Source organism: Echinops telfairi, unplaced genomic scaffold (genome assembly GCF_000313985.2).
Source record: "Echinops telfairi isolate 266 unplaced genomic scaffold, ASM31398v2 ScPeMD7_7469;HRSCAF=8507_1, whole genome shotgun sequence".
Lineage (NCBI taxonomy): Eukaryota > Metazoa > Chordata > Mammalia > Afrosoricida > Tenrecidae > Echinops > Echinops telfairi.
This window is the reverse complement of record NW_022111373.1, coordinates 23,462,878-23,481,358: the sequence shown is the minus strand read 5'-3', so window position 1 is coordinate 23,481,358 and position 18,481 is coordinate 23,462,878. Positions and strand designations below refer to the sequence as shown.

The window sequence follows — 18,481 nt, the reverse complement described above, 5'->3', positions numbered from 1 at the left end:
CCTTGTTCGAGAGAGCTCTCAAAGTAAGCGGGTCCCCTGGTCCTCCATCTTCCCAGAACCCCACTTCACTTTTCTTTATGATTGAAGAATGCCCCACTGTTTGTGCATGCCTCAGTTTGGCTATCTATATATGCTGTTGATGGACTCTCAGGCTGTTTCAACTTGTTACTGTTGTGAATAATGCTGCCGTGAACTCTAGTGTACAAATATCTGATTGAGTACCTACTTTTCATTCTTTTGTGTATTTACCTAGGAGTGGACTTACTGAATCATATTGTAATTTTATATTTAGCTTTTTGAAGAACTCCCAAACTCTTTCCACAATGGCTTATGACCATCATTTCTTTCATTTTTATATTAGAGATGTGTTTCATAATTGTTATTCTTTACCTCATCTCTAGGTTCTAATATGCATGGCAATGGCCACAAAAAATTCAAGCAATATTCCTAATTAAAGGTTTCATTAAGGAATTTGACAGGATGTAGTGCATGTGGGAAATATTCAGGGTACAGTTGCTTATCAGGATATGTTACAAAGTTCTTTTGGGTCTATTAATAAATGCCCAAAGGGGCATACCACTCTGCTGTAAGCTACAGCGTGAAAGTGTTCAGCTTAAATTCCATGGGTCAGCAAACTCAACTCCCTGAATTAAGTACCCACAGGATACCCCACTCTAGGAAGTCTCAGGCCCAAGGAATTCGGTCCACTTCCATGAGTCAGAAAGCCCAGCTTCCCCACTTAACTGCCCAGAAGCACCTCATTCCACAAGCCAGCCTCCTTCCCCAAAGCACTCAGTTTTACTTGTTTTGTGGCTGGGAAATCAACCACTCTATTTCATATGCTGACTCCTGGTTCTGCTGCTGGTGCCTAGCTCAGGTTATAGCTATCTTCTAGATCCAGGAGGTTCACAGCCTAGAGATTTCTGGTCTAGAAGATACACTCCACTCCTGGCTCTTGCTGTTAATGAAATCCCTCCTCCTCCTGCTTCTCAGAGGGCACATTTTATGTGGAGCAGGACAGCATTTCAGGCAATCCTGTTCAGAATAACTGTTAGAGGCTGTGGTTTGGGGGTGGGGTGGGGAGGGAAAGGGCTTATTGCATGAAGATGATGTTGTTAGTGGAGAGAAGAGAGCATATATGGAACTATTGTGAGGTAGAATTAACTTACTTATGTGAGGAAAACAAGATTTGGGGCCCACATGGCTGAGGATGTTGACTTTATTGTTAGAAGTGAGATACATGGGAGAGGAGTGGGGTTTGTGGTGCCAGAAGTACAGCAAAATGAGCTCTGCACTAGATTTTAGGATTGAGAATTTAGGGATAAATGCACAGTTAGAGAATTGGAAACCATACTCAGTGGGGGGTGGGGGTGGTGGTAGCTAGAACAGAGAGCTCTACTTTGCCACTCTGCTTCATGGCACCCCAGAAGAAAATGAAAAGAGAATCATTGTTGGCCCGACAAAATAATTTGCTGTTCATGCTTGTCATGCTTGCTTTATGGCACAATGATGTCACCATTTCCATTTGTATATAAACAAAGTGAACATCTGAGAATACAGCTCCCGGATTTTATTGCAACCTTAGGCAAATATAACCCTATGTTTTCAGAGAGCCTATTTGTTGTTTGAATGTATCCACTAGTTTTAAGATAATCCATTCCACTGAAACCTTTTTACAGAAACAGATTTATTTTCATAGTTAATGACACAATGATGCTTAATAAAAATCTATTTTATGTTCCTTAGGATGATAAGCAATTTGGTTATTTTGCTCCTAAATGGTAATTTAGTTTCTTTTGACATATTTGTAATCTTTTTTGCTATAGGAACATAAGTAGAATTTACATTTAGTAGATAGCAAGATTATACAAATGTATTTTTGCATGAATGTTGTTTGTGAAATAATAAAATGGGTTTTAATTTAAAAAATATATGAACACTAATTAATTGTGTAGAGCTAAGTCTTCACAGCTGGATTAAATCCAGTTATCCATTATGTGTTGTGTGATAAACAGATGAAGATATTCTTTGATGGTTCGATGGCATCTGTTTTTGATCTTAGAAATTTACCAGAATATGGAAGGATGTTTACAGATCAGGAAACTAGCATTCTTTTAAGATCAGAATCTATTCAATCATAAGGATACAGTTTGATCATTATAACCTACTAGCTTCTGGAATGGTGCTGATGCTCTAGTAGTTGAGCCAGATTACTCTCTGGGGTATCTCACTTTAGGTGATGGTTCTAATTCTTAATTTGAGATACAAATTTCAAAGATCCAAAGGACATTTGAGAAGAAATATGTGTTCAAGTCAGAGAAGACTGGAATTGCCCTTCCTAGTGTCATCATATATGAGTACATTAAAACTTGCCAAATTAACTTTGGCATACCAGTACCTATAGCTGTCTTCTTGCTTCCTACTTACAGAGGCCCAGTAAGGAAGAGTAGAACTGCCCGGGAAGCTTATATCCAGGGCTATAGATATAACCACTATAATACAGTGGTTCTCAACTGGTGGGTGGCGACCCCTTTGGGGGTCGAATGACCCTTTCACAGGGGCTGCCTGATTCATAACAGTAGCAAAATTACAGTTATGAAGTAGCAACAAAAATAATTTTATGGTTGGGGGGTCTATACAACATGAGGAACTGTATTAAAGGGTCGCGGCATGAGGAAGGTTGAGAACCACTGTCGTAATCGATGCAGACTGCCGTATCTTGTTCCCTTGAGTGGCATGTGGGGCCTAACTGCTGACCATTCGGTTGGCAGCTGAGTGCTTAACTGCTTTGCCACTAGGACTCCTTAACTACGCATGAATTTGTATAGATGTTCTGGATAAAATATTGAAGGTAACATCTTAGTGGTTTTTCCAGTAGCCCAGTTATTTGTTGTTCATGAAAACCAGCAGCATGCCTCATTCTGTTTGGGGACACGTAGAGTCAGAATTGACTCGATGGAAGTAAGGTTCGTTTATTTATTTATTTTTGTCCTTCTGTCAGAAACTGTTTGCTACGAAGAAAGATGCTAATTTTACTGTGTACTCAATACAATTAGGGCAATACACTAAGGACAATCTGTGGAATGACCTTAAGAACTTACGGGCTTACATCATGACATAACTGAAGAAAGCAACAGAGGAAAGGAAAGGAAGACCAGCGTGGATATCAGAAGACTCAACCTTGCTCTTAATCACAGAGTAAGTCAAGGTGCATGAAAGAAATGATGAAGTCAAAGAGATGAACAGAAAATTTCAAAGGGCAGCTGGAGAAGACAAAGTAAAATATTAGAAAACCTACAAAGAAGAACACACTTAGCATATCTTAAAATGAAGAACTAAAGACAAAATTCAAGCTTCTAGTTGCAATATTGAAAGATTCTATGGGCAACATATTAAACAATATAGGAAGCATCAAAAGAAGATGGAAAGAATACACAGAGTCACTGTATGAAAAAGAACTAGTTGACATTCAACCAAATGGTAGTATGTGAGCAAGAATCGATGGTACTGACAGAAGAAGTCCAAGATGCACTGAAAGCCTTAACCAAAACCAAGGCTCCAGGCATTGATGGAATACCAATTAAAAAGCTGCAACAACTGATCAAGCACTAGAAGCAATCATTTGTCTATGCTAAGAAATAACAAAAGACAACTACTTGGCCAACTGACTGGAAGAGATTCTTATAGGTACCCATTCCAAAGAAACATGTCTCAACAGAATGCTCAAACAATATTACTAACATCACAGGCAAGCAAAAATTTTTTACCTTTGTTTTTGTTTTTTTAGTAATTTTATTGGGGCCTCTTACAGCTCTTATCATAGTCCATCCATGTGTCAAGTACATTTGTACGTATGTTGCCATCATCATTTTCAAAAAAATGTCTTTGTACTCGAGCCATTGGTATCAGCTTATTTCCTCCCCTTCCCCCCACCCTCATGATCCCTTGATAATTTATATATACATTATTATTTTTTCCATGTCTTACATCAACCCCGTCTCCCTTCACCCACTTTTCTGTTGTCTGTTGCCTGGGGGTGGGGTGGGGCAGGGCAAGTTATATGCTGATCATTGTGATCAGTTCCTGCTTTCCCCCCCACACCTCCCCTTCCTTCCCCCATCTCCCCCACCTTCCGCTTACCCTCCTGGTATCACTACTCTCATTGGTCCTAAGGGGTTTATCTGTCCTGGATTCCCTGTGTTGTGAGCTCTTGTCTGTACAGTGTATATGCTCTGATCTAGCCAGATTTGTAAGGTAGAGTTGGGATCATGACCGTGGGTGGGGATAGGGGTGAGGGTGAGGAAGCATTAAAGAACGAGAGGAAAGTTGAATGTTTCATTGATGCTGTACTGCAGCCTGACTGGATCATCTCCTGCTTATGACCCTTCTGTAAGGGGATGTCCAATTGTCTACAGATGGGCTTTGGGTCTCCACTCTGCCCTCCCTCTCATTCATATCGATATGATTTGATTGTTTGTTTTGGGTCTTTGATGCCTGATATCTGATCCCATCGACACCTCATGATCACACAGGCTGGTGCACTTCTTCCCTGTGGGCTTTGTTGCTTCTCAGCTAGATGGCTGCTTGTTTATGGAGCCTTTAAGGCCCCATACACTATATCATTTGATAGCTGGGTACCATCAGCTTTTTTCACCCCATTTGCTTATGTACCATTTTGTCTTCAGCAATCGTGTCGGGAAGGTAAGCATCCCAGAATGCCGGGTTGTTAGAAGAAAGTGTTCTTGCATTGAGGGAGTACTTGAGTGGAGGCCCAATGTCCATCTGCTACCTTACTACTTAACAAATAAATGTATGTACATAGATCTGTTTCTCTATTGTTATATATAAATGTATTTACATATGTTCATGTATGTATTTGAACCTCTATAAATGTTCTTTGCCTCCTAGTTCTTTCCTCTATTTCCTTTTACTGCCCTCTTGTCCCACTATCATGTTTGGCCTTCATTTGGGTTTCAGTAATTCCTCTCAGCTACATTGCCCTTGATCAAGCCCCACCACCCCCCATCCCATCCCATCCGATGCCTTCCTTGCCATCTATTTTAGATCACTTGTTGCTCCCTTGTCCCTGGGTTTGTTAAAATCCACTTTTTGCCCCCGCCTCCTCCCAGAACTGTTGGTCCCTTTATATTCTCCTATGGATTGTTTATCCTGCCTATCTTGTCCAGATAGATATGCAGCGACAATAATGAGCACAAAAACAAGACAAAGTAAAATGTAACAACAAAAGAAAACAAAAAACAAAGCAGCTACAACAACAATGAAAACCAATAGCAAAGAAAGAAAAGCCTATAAATAGTTCAAGGTCTGTCTGCTGACCTTTATGAGTGTTTCCAATCGAGTCTGATGGCGTGCCATGCCCTGGCCCCAAAAGCCTATTTTCGGTCTTCCTCAGGGACTTCATTGCTCCCTCCCCTTGCTGCTCTGTTGCACGCCCATAGTGTTTCACCCAGTGTGATGGGGTCAGATCTGGCACAATTCTCACACTGTGTCTCCAGTGTTGTCCCCCCTAGTACTACGGGTCAGTGAGGGAAATCTTGTCTCATGGTGGGGCCGGCTCTATCATCCTTGAAAGCAAAATTTTGCTGAGTCACCCACAGCATTTGTAGTAGTACATTGATAGGGAGGTGCCAGAGTCTCAGGCCTGATTAAAAAGAGGAAGTAGAACAAGAGGTATCATTGCTGATGTGAGATGCATCTTGGCTGAAAACAGAGAATACCAGAAAGATGTTTATCTTTGTTTCATTGACTATGTCAAAGCATTCAACTGTGTGTACCATAACAAACTGTGGCTACCCTTGAGAAGAGTGGGAATGTGTTCATGCAGAACTTGCACATAGATCAAGAAGCAGTTGTGTGAACAGAACAATGGAATAGTGCATAGGTTTGTATCCACTCACCACTCATTCAATCTGTCTGCTGAGCAAATCATCAGAGAAGTTTGCTTTTATGAAGAAGAATGCAGGATCAGGATTGGAGGAAGGCTTATGAACAGCCAGTGATATGCAGACGACACAGCCTTGCTAGCTGAAAGTGAGGAGGCATTGAAACACTTGCTGATTAAGATCAAGGGTTGCTGCCTCTAGTATGGATTAGCATTCACTGTAAAGAAGTCCCAAATGCTCACAACTGAACCAATAAGTAACATCACGGTAAACTGAGCGAAGATTGAAGTTGCTGAGCATTTCTTCTTGCTTGGATCCACAATGAAGGCTCATGGAAATAGCAGTCAGAAGATTAAATGACACATTGCATTTGGTGAATCTGCTACATAAGACCTCTTAAAAATGTTGGAAAGCAAGGATATTACTTTGAGAACTGAGGTGTGACTGACCCATGCTATGCTATATTTAGTTGCCTCACATACAAGTGAAAGTTGACTAAGAAAGACTGAAGAAGAATCATTCATTTGAATTATGGTACTGGCAAAAAATATTGAAAGAACCATGAACTGCAAAAAACAAACAAATCTGCCTTGGAAGAAGTCCCACCAGAGTGTTCCTTAGAGGCGAGGATGGAGCGTTTGCCTCATGTACTTTGAATAAGGACATTCTGCTGGGTAAATCAGAGGGTTACAAACCAGAGGAAAGCAAAGGCCCTCCATGAGATGGATTGACATGGTGGCTGCAACAGTGGGCACAAACATAATAATTAAGAGAGTACAGGAGTGAGCAGTGTTTGTTGTTGTTGTACATAGGGTTGCTGTGAGTCAGAACTGACTCGATGGCATCTAACAATAAACGTATTTTACAAATAAATTGTAATGTGTAAACCATCTAGAAATTTTTCATCTCCCTTTTGATAGTCTTGCTATTTTGATGATGACACTTTTGATCGAGTCAGCTATCTGAACGGTGTTAAGTACCGTGTTATGTATCTGAACGCATTAAAGGGTGTTATGTATTTCCTTCTCCCAACCCAGCTCCCCATGCGATGGTTTGAAAACTTAGGGCTTTTGTTTTTCTTTTTTCTTTGTAGTTAGAATTTTCACCCTGATATTAACATCCTTATATTTTCTTCACTGATTCTCATTTAAAATAGCTCTTGTATAAATTTTTATGCAGGAAAAATTATTGCTTTGACACTTTAGAAGAACTTTTTTATAAAAGGCATTTTGAAAAACTAAAAGATCTAAATTTTTCGAAATGACTGATTTTGCATACTTCATAGGCTAATTAATCACATTAGCATGGAATTTTTTTCTCTGTATAGTTAATTTGGTCTATTTTACCCTCATATTGTGAAAGGAAAATGATATACATTGATTTCGTTCTATTTTTCATAGCTATTGACCTAAAAAGTGGTTCTGGACAAATGTACCAAGGCCCTGCGAAAGGCTCTGCTGACATAACCATGGTGATTTCAGACGAAGACTTCATGCAGGTGGTCCTGGGCAAGCTCAACCCTCAGAAGGTGATGTGCTCCAAGTGTTCATGTGTTCCTCATGGTTGTTTATTTGGTAATTGCACATCTTGAACAGACTCTCACATTCTGATGTATAAGATAGGTTCCTTACAATGCCAAAGAAGACATAAACCAAAATAAACCAAACCCTATTGATTCCTGCTCATAGTGGCCCTACACACAGAGTAGAACTGCCCCAAAGTATTTCCCAGGCTATAAACCTTTATGGAAGTGGACTGCCATGCCTTGCTCCTGTGGAACTGCTGGTGGGTTTAGGCCACTGGCCTCTTGATTAACAGCCAAGAATTTAACCATGGTAATACTAGGGCTCCTTGAAGAAGGTATGCTTGGTGTCAGATAATATGTTACTTTAATGGTGTTTTAGCTGATGCTGAAAGTGGGATTTTTTGGAGAAATTCTCCAGCATACAGCAAGACAGTGTAAAACACGTCTAGAGTTTTAAAATGATTGCCAGTAGTTAAAAGGTTAAAAAGAAGGAAAGAACGTGGTATTTATATAAACAAACGAAACCAAACCCGTGACATCAAGTTGCTTCCACTTCTTGGTGGCCCGCTGTGCCGCAGAGGAGAGCTGCGTGTAGCTGGCATCGTCACAGATGCAGGTGGCTCCCTTTCTTTCATGGACACCCGAGCTGACTGCTTGTGCCATGCAGGGACCTATCATATTAGTATAATGAATAAAATTAATCATTACTTCTCTGTACATTTAATTAAGGAATTGCACTAAACTGAAAAAGTACGGATTGTTTTAACATGATAGCCAGTGTCCTACTTTATGATTAAGCATTTAGAGACATTTCAGTGGAAAATTGTGATTAAGAGGAGAGATCCTCTAAAAGTTACTAGTTACTATTGTTCAGGAACTTTTGGCCAATCAAGAAAGATAAAAATTTAAAGAAACTGATGAATCAATTAGAATAGAGGCGAAATTTTGGTATTTTCAAATCATGTGATTAGGTAGTTAAAAATATCAAATCAACGGATTATTTCTCAGAATGAGGAAATTCAAATAAGTGGTTGCATGTGCATTGTCCAAAAATAGCTTTCGCTTAGCAACAAAAGCAACTAGAAAATATATTTGAAAAATGTTTTTATTTATAATATCAACCGAAGCTACAAAATGTCAGTGACTACTCTGACAATAAGGACCCCTGGCAATGTAGTGGGTTCCATGTTGGACTGCTGACCCCAAAGACAGCAGTTTGAAGCCATCAGCAGCTTCATGGGAGAAAGATGAGGTTTTCTACTCCCATAAAGATTAACAGTCCCAGAAGCCTACAAGCCAGTTGTACTTTGCCCCACACAGTGTCATTATGAGTCAGAATCGGCTTGATGGGAGTATATCTGAGTTTTTTGACCCCAATAATAAAAGCACAGTGCTTATTTGAAAAACTATGCAACTTTATAGGAAAGAGAAACAATTTGGATAAATAAGGGAATGTACTATTTTCCAGGATAAGAAGACCAATTTAAAAATAATTATAAAGCAAAAAGGAGATGAAGAAATAAGGTCTTAGGCATCATGAATTTTAGATTTGTTGCTCTTCTACTAAACCCCGGTTTTTTCTCATTTGTTAAATGAATGTAATATTAGTAATGTGTCCAAAGGATTGTTATGAGAATTAAATTAGAAAAAAATTTTTGCGTGTGGTATGCTAACTTTTAAAAAATTAAAAAAATATAATTTTATTGGGGGCTCATACGAATGTACAAATGTGCTTTATACAATTGATGTATGTGTGGATTGTGATAAATCAGAATAATTATCAAGAATTTAGCGGAGTGCTTGGCATAGAGTGGGCTAAGTAATTCCTTCCCAGGAACTTGGTTAGTACCCAATCAGGTAGAATTGTTGTAGGTGTTAGATGGACAGGACCGTGCCCCTAAGGTCATGGGCGTGGCATTAAAAAGAAATAAGATTTAAGGTTTGAAGAAAAATAAGGGATAGGAATGGATTAGAGCACTGTTTGGTAAACTATTTTCTATAAAGGGCCAAATAGTAAATATTCTGAACCTTGGGGCCACATACTCAGCTCTAATCCTGTAGCATTAAAGCAACTGTGCCCAAACCCAACCCACAGCTATTGAGTCAGTTCTCACAGAGACGCTTGAGCTTAGCTGTCCCAATGAAACTTTTATGTAAAAACAGTTAGACTAGATGCGGTGTGTGTACCATGGTTTGCCACTGCCTGGCCTATGGTGTGATAGTTTGTGAACTATTTAGATGGAATTGTCAGAAAACACCCAATGGAGACCTGAATAAAATGAAGAAATGAGCCATGAGACTAAAGAAACCACTAATGCAAAGGTCAAAGGCAAGGGTCTTTGCTTATTGGAGGGCTGTAACAGTGAAGAGGCCAGAAAAGCAAGTAAAATGAACACGAGAGAGATTATCATAGGGGGAAAAGGACTCTAGATGAAAATATCTTCTATAGTGATCTGAAGAAATTATGTGGGGCCACATCTGACCACTTTCAACTAGATAAAAAGGAAGGAGAATCCAAATCCACATTTTCCCAAGGACGATTCCCATGGGGGTCAGGTATGCCTCTATGGCCCACCTTTCTTTGCTCTGATGTTAACTGTCCCTTCCATAGCGCTCTACATCTCTGTTCGGTCCCTCGTCTCCCAGCCTCTGCCCTGCTCGGGCAAGTGTCACAGAGCGTCTTTAGCACTGAGAAAGGCCCAAAGGGCACTCCACTTTAAGCCAGCCCCCCTGCCCAGAGGCACTCAGCCTTACTGGTTCTGTTTGCTGGGACGCCTGCTTCTCTGGCTCACAGTCTCGGTGTTGTGGGCTCTGCTGCCTCTGCTGCCTCAGGCAAGGATCGCACACATGCTCTGCTGGTGGCTCTTTGTTCTTGTGGGTTGTAGGGATTCTCTTCTTACTTCTGAGATGGCACTCTCTTATACCCAGTAGAATGGCAAAATACCATCCCCAGAATTAAGAGTCCTTTTGTACATGGCATCACTATGAGTTGGAACGGACTCAAGGGCACCTAACAGCAAAAACAACAACAACAACTGCTTATTTGCACAATCCTATCTAGTCATTTGTTGGAATTTACAAAGATTATGGCTGGAAGAGCCAGACCAAGTAATATCACTTCACCATAACGCCCTTTTATTAAACCTTAGTAAATAGGACAACAACAACCAAAAACAATCTTCCTGGATAAAGGAAACTATCAGCATGAAATCAAGTCTGCTGACTCATGGCACTGGGATGAATGATAAATGATCAAAGACAGAGGAAATCATCATAGACTCATGATTGGTGGTAGTTCAATTAATCACTGTCGAAAGTAGTTCTACAGAACTGGGGCTAAGGACCATTAATGGATATGCGCACACACACACACACACACACAAAATTGCAAGCCTACAGAACTGGTGCTGAGGCTGCAACCACCTAGCCACATGGTAGTCAGGTATGACTTAGGACCACTCTGAGTCATAGCCATGGGGGGATCCAGCTAGATAGCATGGACTATTTTCAGGGCATAGTCAATTAAGTTCACCAATTCTCTGTATAAGCCTGATAGCAAAACCACCCTTCTCTGGGTTCACATAGGAGATACAATCTACTTTCAAACACATTCTGCCTGAGAACAATGCTGCTTCACCCTAGGGTTTCTTCCAGTTGTCGAAGTTTTAGCCACATTACTGGTTTAATGGTCAGAAAGAACTTATGTCGAATGGATTTAGGGCTCCTGTTGCAGACTGCACCCCTCCACAAACCAAATGGTGGACAGGGGCTGGGGCGTATAGGATCTTACAGATTTTGGCAAGGCATTTAGATCTTATTGAGTGTGATAAGAAGCCATTGAGTGGTGGGATGGCATATCTGATTTATAAAGGTAGTTCTCACTGCTGAATGGAAACATGACTATGGGGAAGAGATTAGGCATTCAAGATATATAATTGCAGAAATGGCATAGGGGCTACATTCTACCTCTTCCGACTATGGGATGAAGGAGAATCCAACTCCATACCAACTCAAGTCTGATTTTTGTGAGACAGAGGCCAGACATGTCTCCCCTTTAAACCCGATTTATCTTATTCTGACACCAACTGCTTCCCCCACAGTATGCTACTTCTTTGCAGGCTTAGATAATCTGTTAATATGACCACACAGAACCCACAGATAATACCCATGATTATACGATTTTATTAGGGAATTTAACAGGTCACAAAAGCAGGATCAGAAACATTAAGGATACAATTCTTTCATCCACAGAGCTTCTGTCTCTGCTGTGCCAGTAGACACATCTCTCTGGCCCTCAACCTCTTAGTTGTGTGGCATCTTGGTCTCTGTTGTCCTTGAGTAAGGGTTACAAACCTCCTTTAGCACTGATAAATGCTCAAAGGGCATCCCACTCTGCAAGCCAGCCTACCCCTGCACTCATTTTGACTTGTTCAATGAGCCAGGAAACCTGCCATTCTATGTATCACTCTCTTTGTTGCCACTGCGCCTTCTCACAGAGATCTTGAATATAGTCTGTTCTCAGCTCTTCTTTCTTCATGATCATGGGATTCTCTGTACCTGCTATGGGATTATACTAAATGTTTCACTTTATACGCAGCACAATGACAAAACGGACAGATTTCCGAGTTAGAGGGCTCTACGCCCTGTGGTATAGTGGTTGTGCACTGGGCTGCTAACCACAAGTTCAGGAGTTTGTAACCACCAGCTCCTCTGAGGAAGAAAGACAAGGCTTTCTACTTCTGTAAAGAATTATACTTTCAGAAACCCAAAGATGGGGCAGTTTTACCTTGCCCTAAAGAATTACCAGGAGTAAAAATTGCCTCTGGTAGTGAGTTCTTTTTGGTTTGGGATGCCTTATTGCATACTTACAATAAATCATCTGGAGGCAGGTACAAAGACTATTAATAGAAGAGTCACATTAACTAATTTCACTTCACTACAGTTATTGTCGAAATGCTTCTATAGAGAGTAGGAGCCTTGGTGGCATAATGGTTTACTTGTTAGGCTGCTAGCTCCAAGACCGAAGTTCAACTCCACCAGCTGTTCGGCAGAAGAAAGGTGAAAATTTCTGCTCTTGTAAAGAGTTGTAGCCTCAGACACTCAAAGGGGCAGTTCTGTGTGTCTATAAGGTCACTATGAGTTTGAACCTGCTTAATGGCTATAGGTTATGCATTATATATAAAAACTAAGTGTAGGGTTTGGGAAACATTTCTTTTTTTAGAATATTTTTTGTGTGTTGTAGGTAAGAATTCACATGGGAAATTAGATTTCTACTCCTCAGTTCATGTACAAAATGTTCCCTGACATTGGTTACAATGCTGGCAATGTGCCAGCACTCACCATTTCCATCAGCCTGCCTTGTTGTTGCCTTCCATCCATGTTTCCTGACTTCTCATCTTTGTTTTTGTATAAATATTTAGTCTATGTCCCTAATTGCTGAAAGCTTGAAGGTATACATTCCTCACGGGCATTTTTGTTTATTTATAGGCCATTCTCTTATTTGGCAGAAAGGGACCTCCAAAAAGGAAAACATTTATATAATTACTAGGAACACACACATTTGGAGATGAATGAATTAGTCAATGAATGATACTAAGATAGTCACTTAACTATTTAGGAAATGTTAATGCTTTATTTCATTCCATACACTTGATGAAAACTTAGGTGTATGCTATTATTTCTGGTAGATCTTAAAAAAAATTCTAATTAATATGAGGGCTTTTCTAAACTCAGTGGACTCTGTTTCCTTCTTCTCGACTTTAATGTTAACTGCCATCATCACTGCTTAGTTATTAAAGACCTTAACTCTTAGTGTACAGCATTTCTCTCTCCCACTAATTCTTGCGAACAACTTTAGTGGCTTCTTTCAAGATGCATTAAAATGATTCCTCTAATTAACTGGACTTAGTTTATTGATCTCACTCTAATTATCTCTTACTACATTCTATTACCAGCATAAATTATACAGCTTTCAGTATCTATGTTAAAACATTGCTTTTTTTCTCCCACCTTCACTTGGGGCTCAGTCAATTAACTTGTTATGCAATTCTTGCTAAGATAGTCAAACTTAGTTGAGGTTCTACTTTGTTGACACGACCCCTTTCTATCCATCACCTCCCTTCTATGTAACCTCTTCTCCTTCGACTAGATTCCATGGTCCACCCTGATCATATCTCGCTTGAAAAAGGCCTTCAGTTTGCTTGTAGGTCTCTCATATGACTCACTGGGAAAACATTACTCTGTTTTAACCCCAATCTACCATCTTGGCATCTACATCTTCAAAAACATGAGAGAAGAAACACTATACAACAAACAAATTGGCTCCCTTTTAAGTCTGAAAGCACTGTCTAGCAATATTATTATGGTTTTCCAGTTTTTCCATTCCTGTTGTCTTAGATGATTATTTCATATTTGCTTTCTTAAAAGTCCCACACCCTACTCTGTCTTTCAGTTGTAGCTAATTTCTTCATGCGTCCTTGAAAGAAAAGGCTTGCTTGCCCCACATGAGAACTTGCACCATCCCTTCACCAGCTTTGTTGAAGCATCTGCTTCAGTGTCCTCTTTCTTCTCTCATGTTACGTTGAAGAAAACCTCCTTCTTGTGAAAGACGTCTTCTGTTGCAGGTGCCTACACACGGTCCTTAACTGCTGCTGCTTTCTTCCTTTTCTGTATCTCTATCTCTGATTCTGTTAGACTGGTTCCCATAATGTGCAGGTAAGCTAACATCTTGTGTTTGAAGCAAATGCCTTCCTATAAAATAGCTGATCCCGAAAAAAAATTAGATGCTAAGTAAAAGAAAAAAAATGGCTGACAACTGTACAAATCTTTATTTTAAAAAAACCCAACTTAAAATGTGAAAATAGTATTTCTTAACATATCCTCTATCTAATTCTATATACTTTTCAAAGTAGTTTTTCTATTTTGAAGGGTTTTTAACCCTTCCCTGAAGAATTCTGTGCTTTTTTATATACACAGCAGCACTGCGAACTTCATGGGACTGAAATCATGTCCCTTTTAAAATTTCTTTGAGTTTAGGAAAAAAAAAATTAAAGGGGCAAGCTCTTGATTGTACGATCAGTGGAGGTATTGATTGCTACCAAAATTCTCATAGGATATCCCTGCGCCCTCAGCTTCTTCCCCAGCATTCAAAAATGTAAACTGAAAGTCATTGTTGCCCCCCAAATTTTAAAGATTAAGAAAATATTGTTAAGATTATGGCAAGGGAATTCACAAGCTACTGTGATAGTCTTATTGGAAAGCACCGTGGCAGAGGTTCCCAGATTTGTCCTCATTCGCGGCACATTTATAATCTCAGTGCTTTTTGCATCCCATTCTTATGCCAATAGAATTATCTAAAATAGTCACTTTAATAAGTACTTTTTTCCGAATAAGAGTAGCTTTTCAAGTTGTGTTGAATAGCTGGTGCTGTTTTTCTTTCAAAAATATCAAATATTCCTTGAAATATGATGAAGAACCTTATTTAAGAAATGCTGTGATATGGTGATTCTTCTAGGAATCTTTCTTAAGAAAATGGATAGGAACAAAGGTCGGTGAACAAAATTTTTCTCTCAACCACCACCACCAAATGTTGGTATAATTACTGCAAGTAATCAAGTGTTCTTGTGAAGTTCATCCCAGACTTAAGTAACTGTCAGGCAGGTCTAGATACAGATTCCTTCCCTACAGCGGTTACAGAGCATCTTTCTGGACTGCATAATAAAAGCAGTCCTGGTGAGGTTTTTCTGGTTTGTTTATTTTGGGTTTTTTTAGTTTGTTCTTTTACGAGACTCAGAACCCCCCAGGGGCAAGTCCATTCTGTGCAAGTAGGGTCGTGAGTTGGACTGAGAGTGACAGCAGTCTCTGTAAAGGTTTTATTGCTTAGCATTTGGTCACGACTGACTGAGTTCTCCCTTCCTATTTCTCAGAAAGAATAAGTAGGTTTTTTTTCTTTTCCTCCATTTGATGACGATTTGATTTTAAGATTAAGTTGGTAGTTGTTGACAAGCAAGAGGCAGTTTTGAGAAACCAGCACCTGGGCTGCAGTCCTATTTCTTGATACTATGCGGTGTAGAGCAGGTTGTCAGACTTTTTCTGTCCTGGCAACTGAGAATAATAATGGCTGCTGTAGCATTTCAGAACGGAGGCTGGGACAGTATTTATGAAACTGTTTATAAATATATATTTAATTAATATTCTAAAATTTTAATTCTTTTCAGTTATGAATATTATTTTCCATCTAGCTAATAATCTGTGGACTTCATTTTTCTTTATGAATATTATTTTCCATCTAGCTAATAATCCATGGACTTCATTTTTCTTTGCATAGTCCATGTTATTTTTCTAATAGGCTATAAGAACCACGATAGAGAGTCAAGATGGCATCCAGGTAGAATTACCCACCCAGCACTCCTGCTGCCAGACTTGAAAATTAAGATATAGGCAAGGGAAGCAAGCTCGAGGAGAAAGCAATGGGACTAATGGTCCCGGAGGGACTTGGGGGAGAAGGAGAAGGGAGAAGGGAGTGGTGAGCAAACAACGCCACAGACAGGGAACAACTAGGGAATTTAAAACAACAACAAGGATGTAGGTATCCTGGGGGTGTTGGAGCAACAGCAATCTAGCTGAGAGGAAATATTAAGAGGCGGAGTAGGGTGTACATATGTTAATAGATTAATTTGTAAAAATAGAGGTATTGGCCCATGTACATATATTTATATGGCAATACATTAAGGTTGTAGATGGACTTTGGGCCTCTGCTCAAGCCCTCCCTCAATGCAAGAACACTTTGTTCTAACAACCTGGCTCATCTTCCTGGAACCATCGCTAAGACAAAGCAGGTACATAAGCAAATGTGGTGAAGAAAGCAGATGATGCCTTGCTATCAAAAGATATAGTGTCTGGGTTCTTAAAGGCTTGACGTTAAACAAGTGGTCAGCTAGCAGAGTAGCAACAAACCCACACAGAAGAAGCACACCAGCCTGTGCCATCAGGAGGTGTCACTGGGATTGGGTAACAGGCATCAGAAGATCATAAACAAACAAACAAAAAAACTATATTGCTGAGAATGAGGGGGATCAGAGCAGAGACCCCAAAGCCCATCTGTAGACAATGGGACATCCCCTCACAGAGGGGTCAAAGGGAAGGGACGAGTCAATCAGGATGCAGTAAAGCACTGATGAAACACACAATACTCCTCTGGTTCCTTGAGGCTTCCTCACCCCCACTATCATGACCCCAGTCCTGCCTTTCCCTGTGGGCTAGACTGAAATATTTGCATAGGTAGAGATAAGACATGAAAGTTCACAGCACACGGAATCCAGGAACAGGAATTGTGAGTCGTGATAGCAGGAGGGCAGGGGAGAGGTGGGGAGAGGTGGGGATGACAGGGGAACCTGTCGCGATGATCCACACTTAACTGCACACTCCTCCCACAAGGGGATGAACAGCAGAAACTGTGGGAGAAGGGAGACCCCGGTTGGTGCAAGATAAGAAAATAATAATTTATAATTTATCAAGGGGCCACGAGGGGGGCAGGAAAGAAGTGGGGGAAGAGGAGCTGACACCAAGGGCTCAATAAAAAATAATGATGGCAACTTATGTACAAATGTACTTGATACAGTTGATGTATGGATTGTTAAAAGAGCTGTAAGAGCCCCCAATAAAATGTTTTTTTGAAAAGTAAATAAATAAAAACAAAAGCCAGGATAACTTTTATTTCATTGGTAAGGAATTTGACTGTGAGTGAGAACTTAAGTAAATTGTACAAGTTTCTGAGTTAAGTCAGATATATGTGGTATGGGAGCTCGTAGTCTTAGCACACAAACTTTGTGCTGGGTAAATGGTGAACACGCGGTCTTACCACATGTCACACACTAAGCTCAACACTTTGAATGTGATTTCGTTGAACTGTTCATTAGGTGCTGCTTCATCCTGCCTTATAGGTGAGACTGCAGCTCAAACATATTAAGCTAGTTTCCTAAATTTACATTATATAGAGAGTGAAGTGGCCGAGTCTAGATTTTTAACCCAGGCATTCGGATACTATAGCCTTTGAACTGCCCTTCACTCGGTTACACTGTCTTCTTTTGGTATTCTAGGTATCCTGGTTCATGAAGATTGACTAAATATGTTTAGCTAGTCTCATTAACGGAATATTTTTACTCAGTTATAAATACAGCAAAGCCTTTTATTTATATGGTCGTATAATCACGTGTGAAAATACATAATCAAGGAAGAAACAGATTAAAACAGAATTCTCCAGATCCGTCACATCAGATAAATTGTTCATGGCTTTCTAAAACAGTCTTTTTTCCTTTTAAAACTATGGACCGTCAGTAATAATTAAGCTATTGTTGCTAGATAAAGTTGCCCTTGCTGTCTGGAGCCATTATCTTATTTGTATTCCCTCTGAATCTTCTTGGGCTTTAGAAAAGAAACATAATGTAACATGATGCAGATTGGCAATGTTTCCCATCTTTCCTTCCAGGCTTTCTTTAGTGGACAACTGAAGGCAAAAGGGAACATCATGCTGGCCCAGAAACTTCAGACGATTTTTAAAGATTACGCCAAGCTTTGAAGAGCACACTGGATTATTAATTAAAATGAAAGAATTAAACTCTTTCTTTACCAAAATATGCTTGATTAGTCAGCAAAAGTGAAACAAACTAAGATATAGTTGAAGTAGCTTAACATTTTCAAATTTCAGATAACTATAGATTTTCATTTTTGCTAATTTTTCATGTATCATTTTAAAAATGTAAAGTAGAATGTAATTATGCTTTTGTTCTTAAATCTCTATCTTCATAATAAAAAATTTCACCGCAGTTTCGTCTCCTTTGAATTTATGGTAATATTTATAAGTGAAAGAAGAATCAAGTGAGTAAAATCCATTTTTATACCTTTTTTACTTATTTTCTTTGTATACTTTCTGTTCTCTTATTTATTGAGTCCAGTGTTGATATATGTAATAATTTTTCATACTTTGCTAAAATAGATAACATGCTGATTTAAGGCAAGAGAAAGGTATTTGTGCTTCCAAATATTTCCTCTCCAT

At 39.6% G+C, this 18,481-nt stretch overlaps 1 protein-coding gene across 1 annotated transcript in view; it reads left to right on the top strand.

Annotated features, from left to right (window-relative positions):
* HSD17B4 (hydroxysteroid 17-beta dehydrogenase 4) overlaps positions 1-18,251 on the top strand; it is a 140,304-nt gene extending 122,053 nt beyond the window's left edge. The window contains exons 22-23 of the mRNA XM_045285056.1: positions 7,304-7,431; positions 17,915-18,251. Of these exons, the coding sequence (XP_045140991.1) occupies positions 7,304-7,431; positions 17,915-18,004 (218 nt within the window). The 3' untranslated portion in view covers positions 18,005-18,251. The remainder of the gene's footprint in view (positions 1-7,303; positions 7,432-17,914) is intronic.
* The last annotated feature ends 230 nt before the right edge of the window (positions 18,252-18,481 follow it).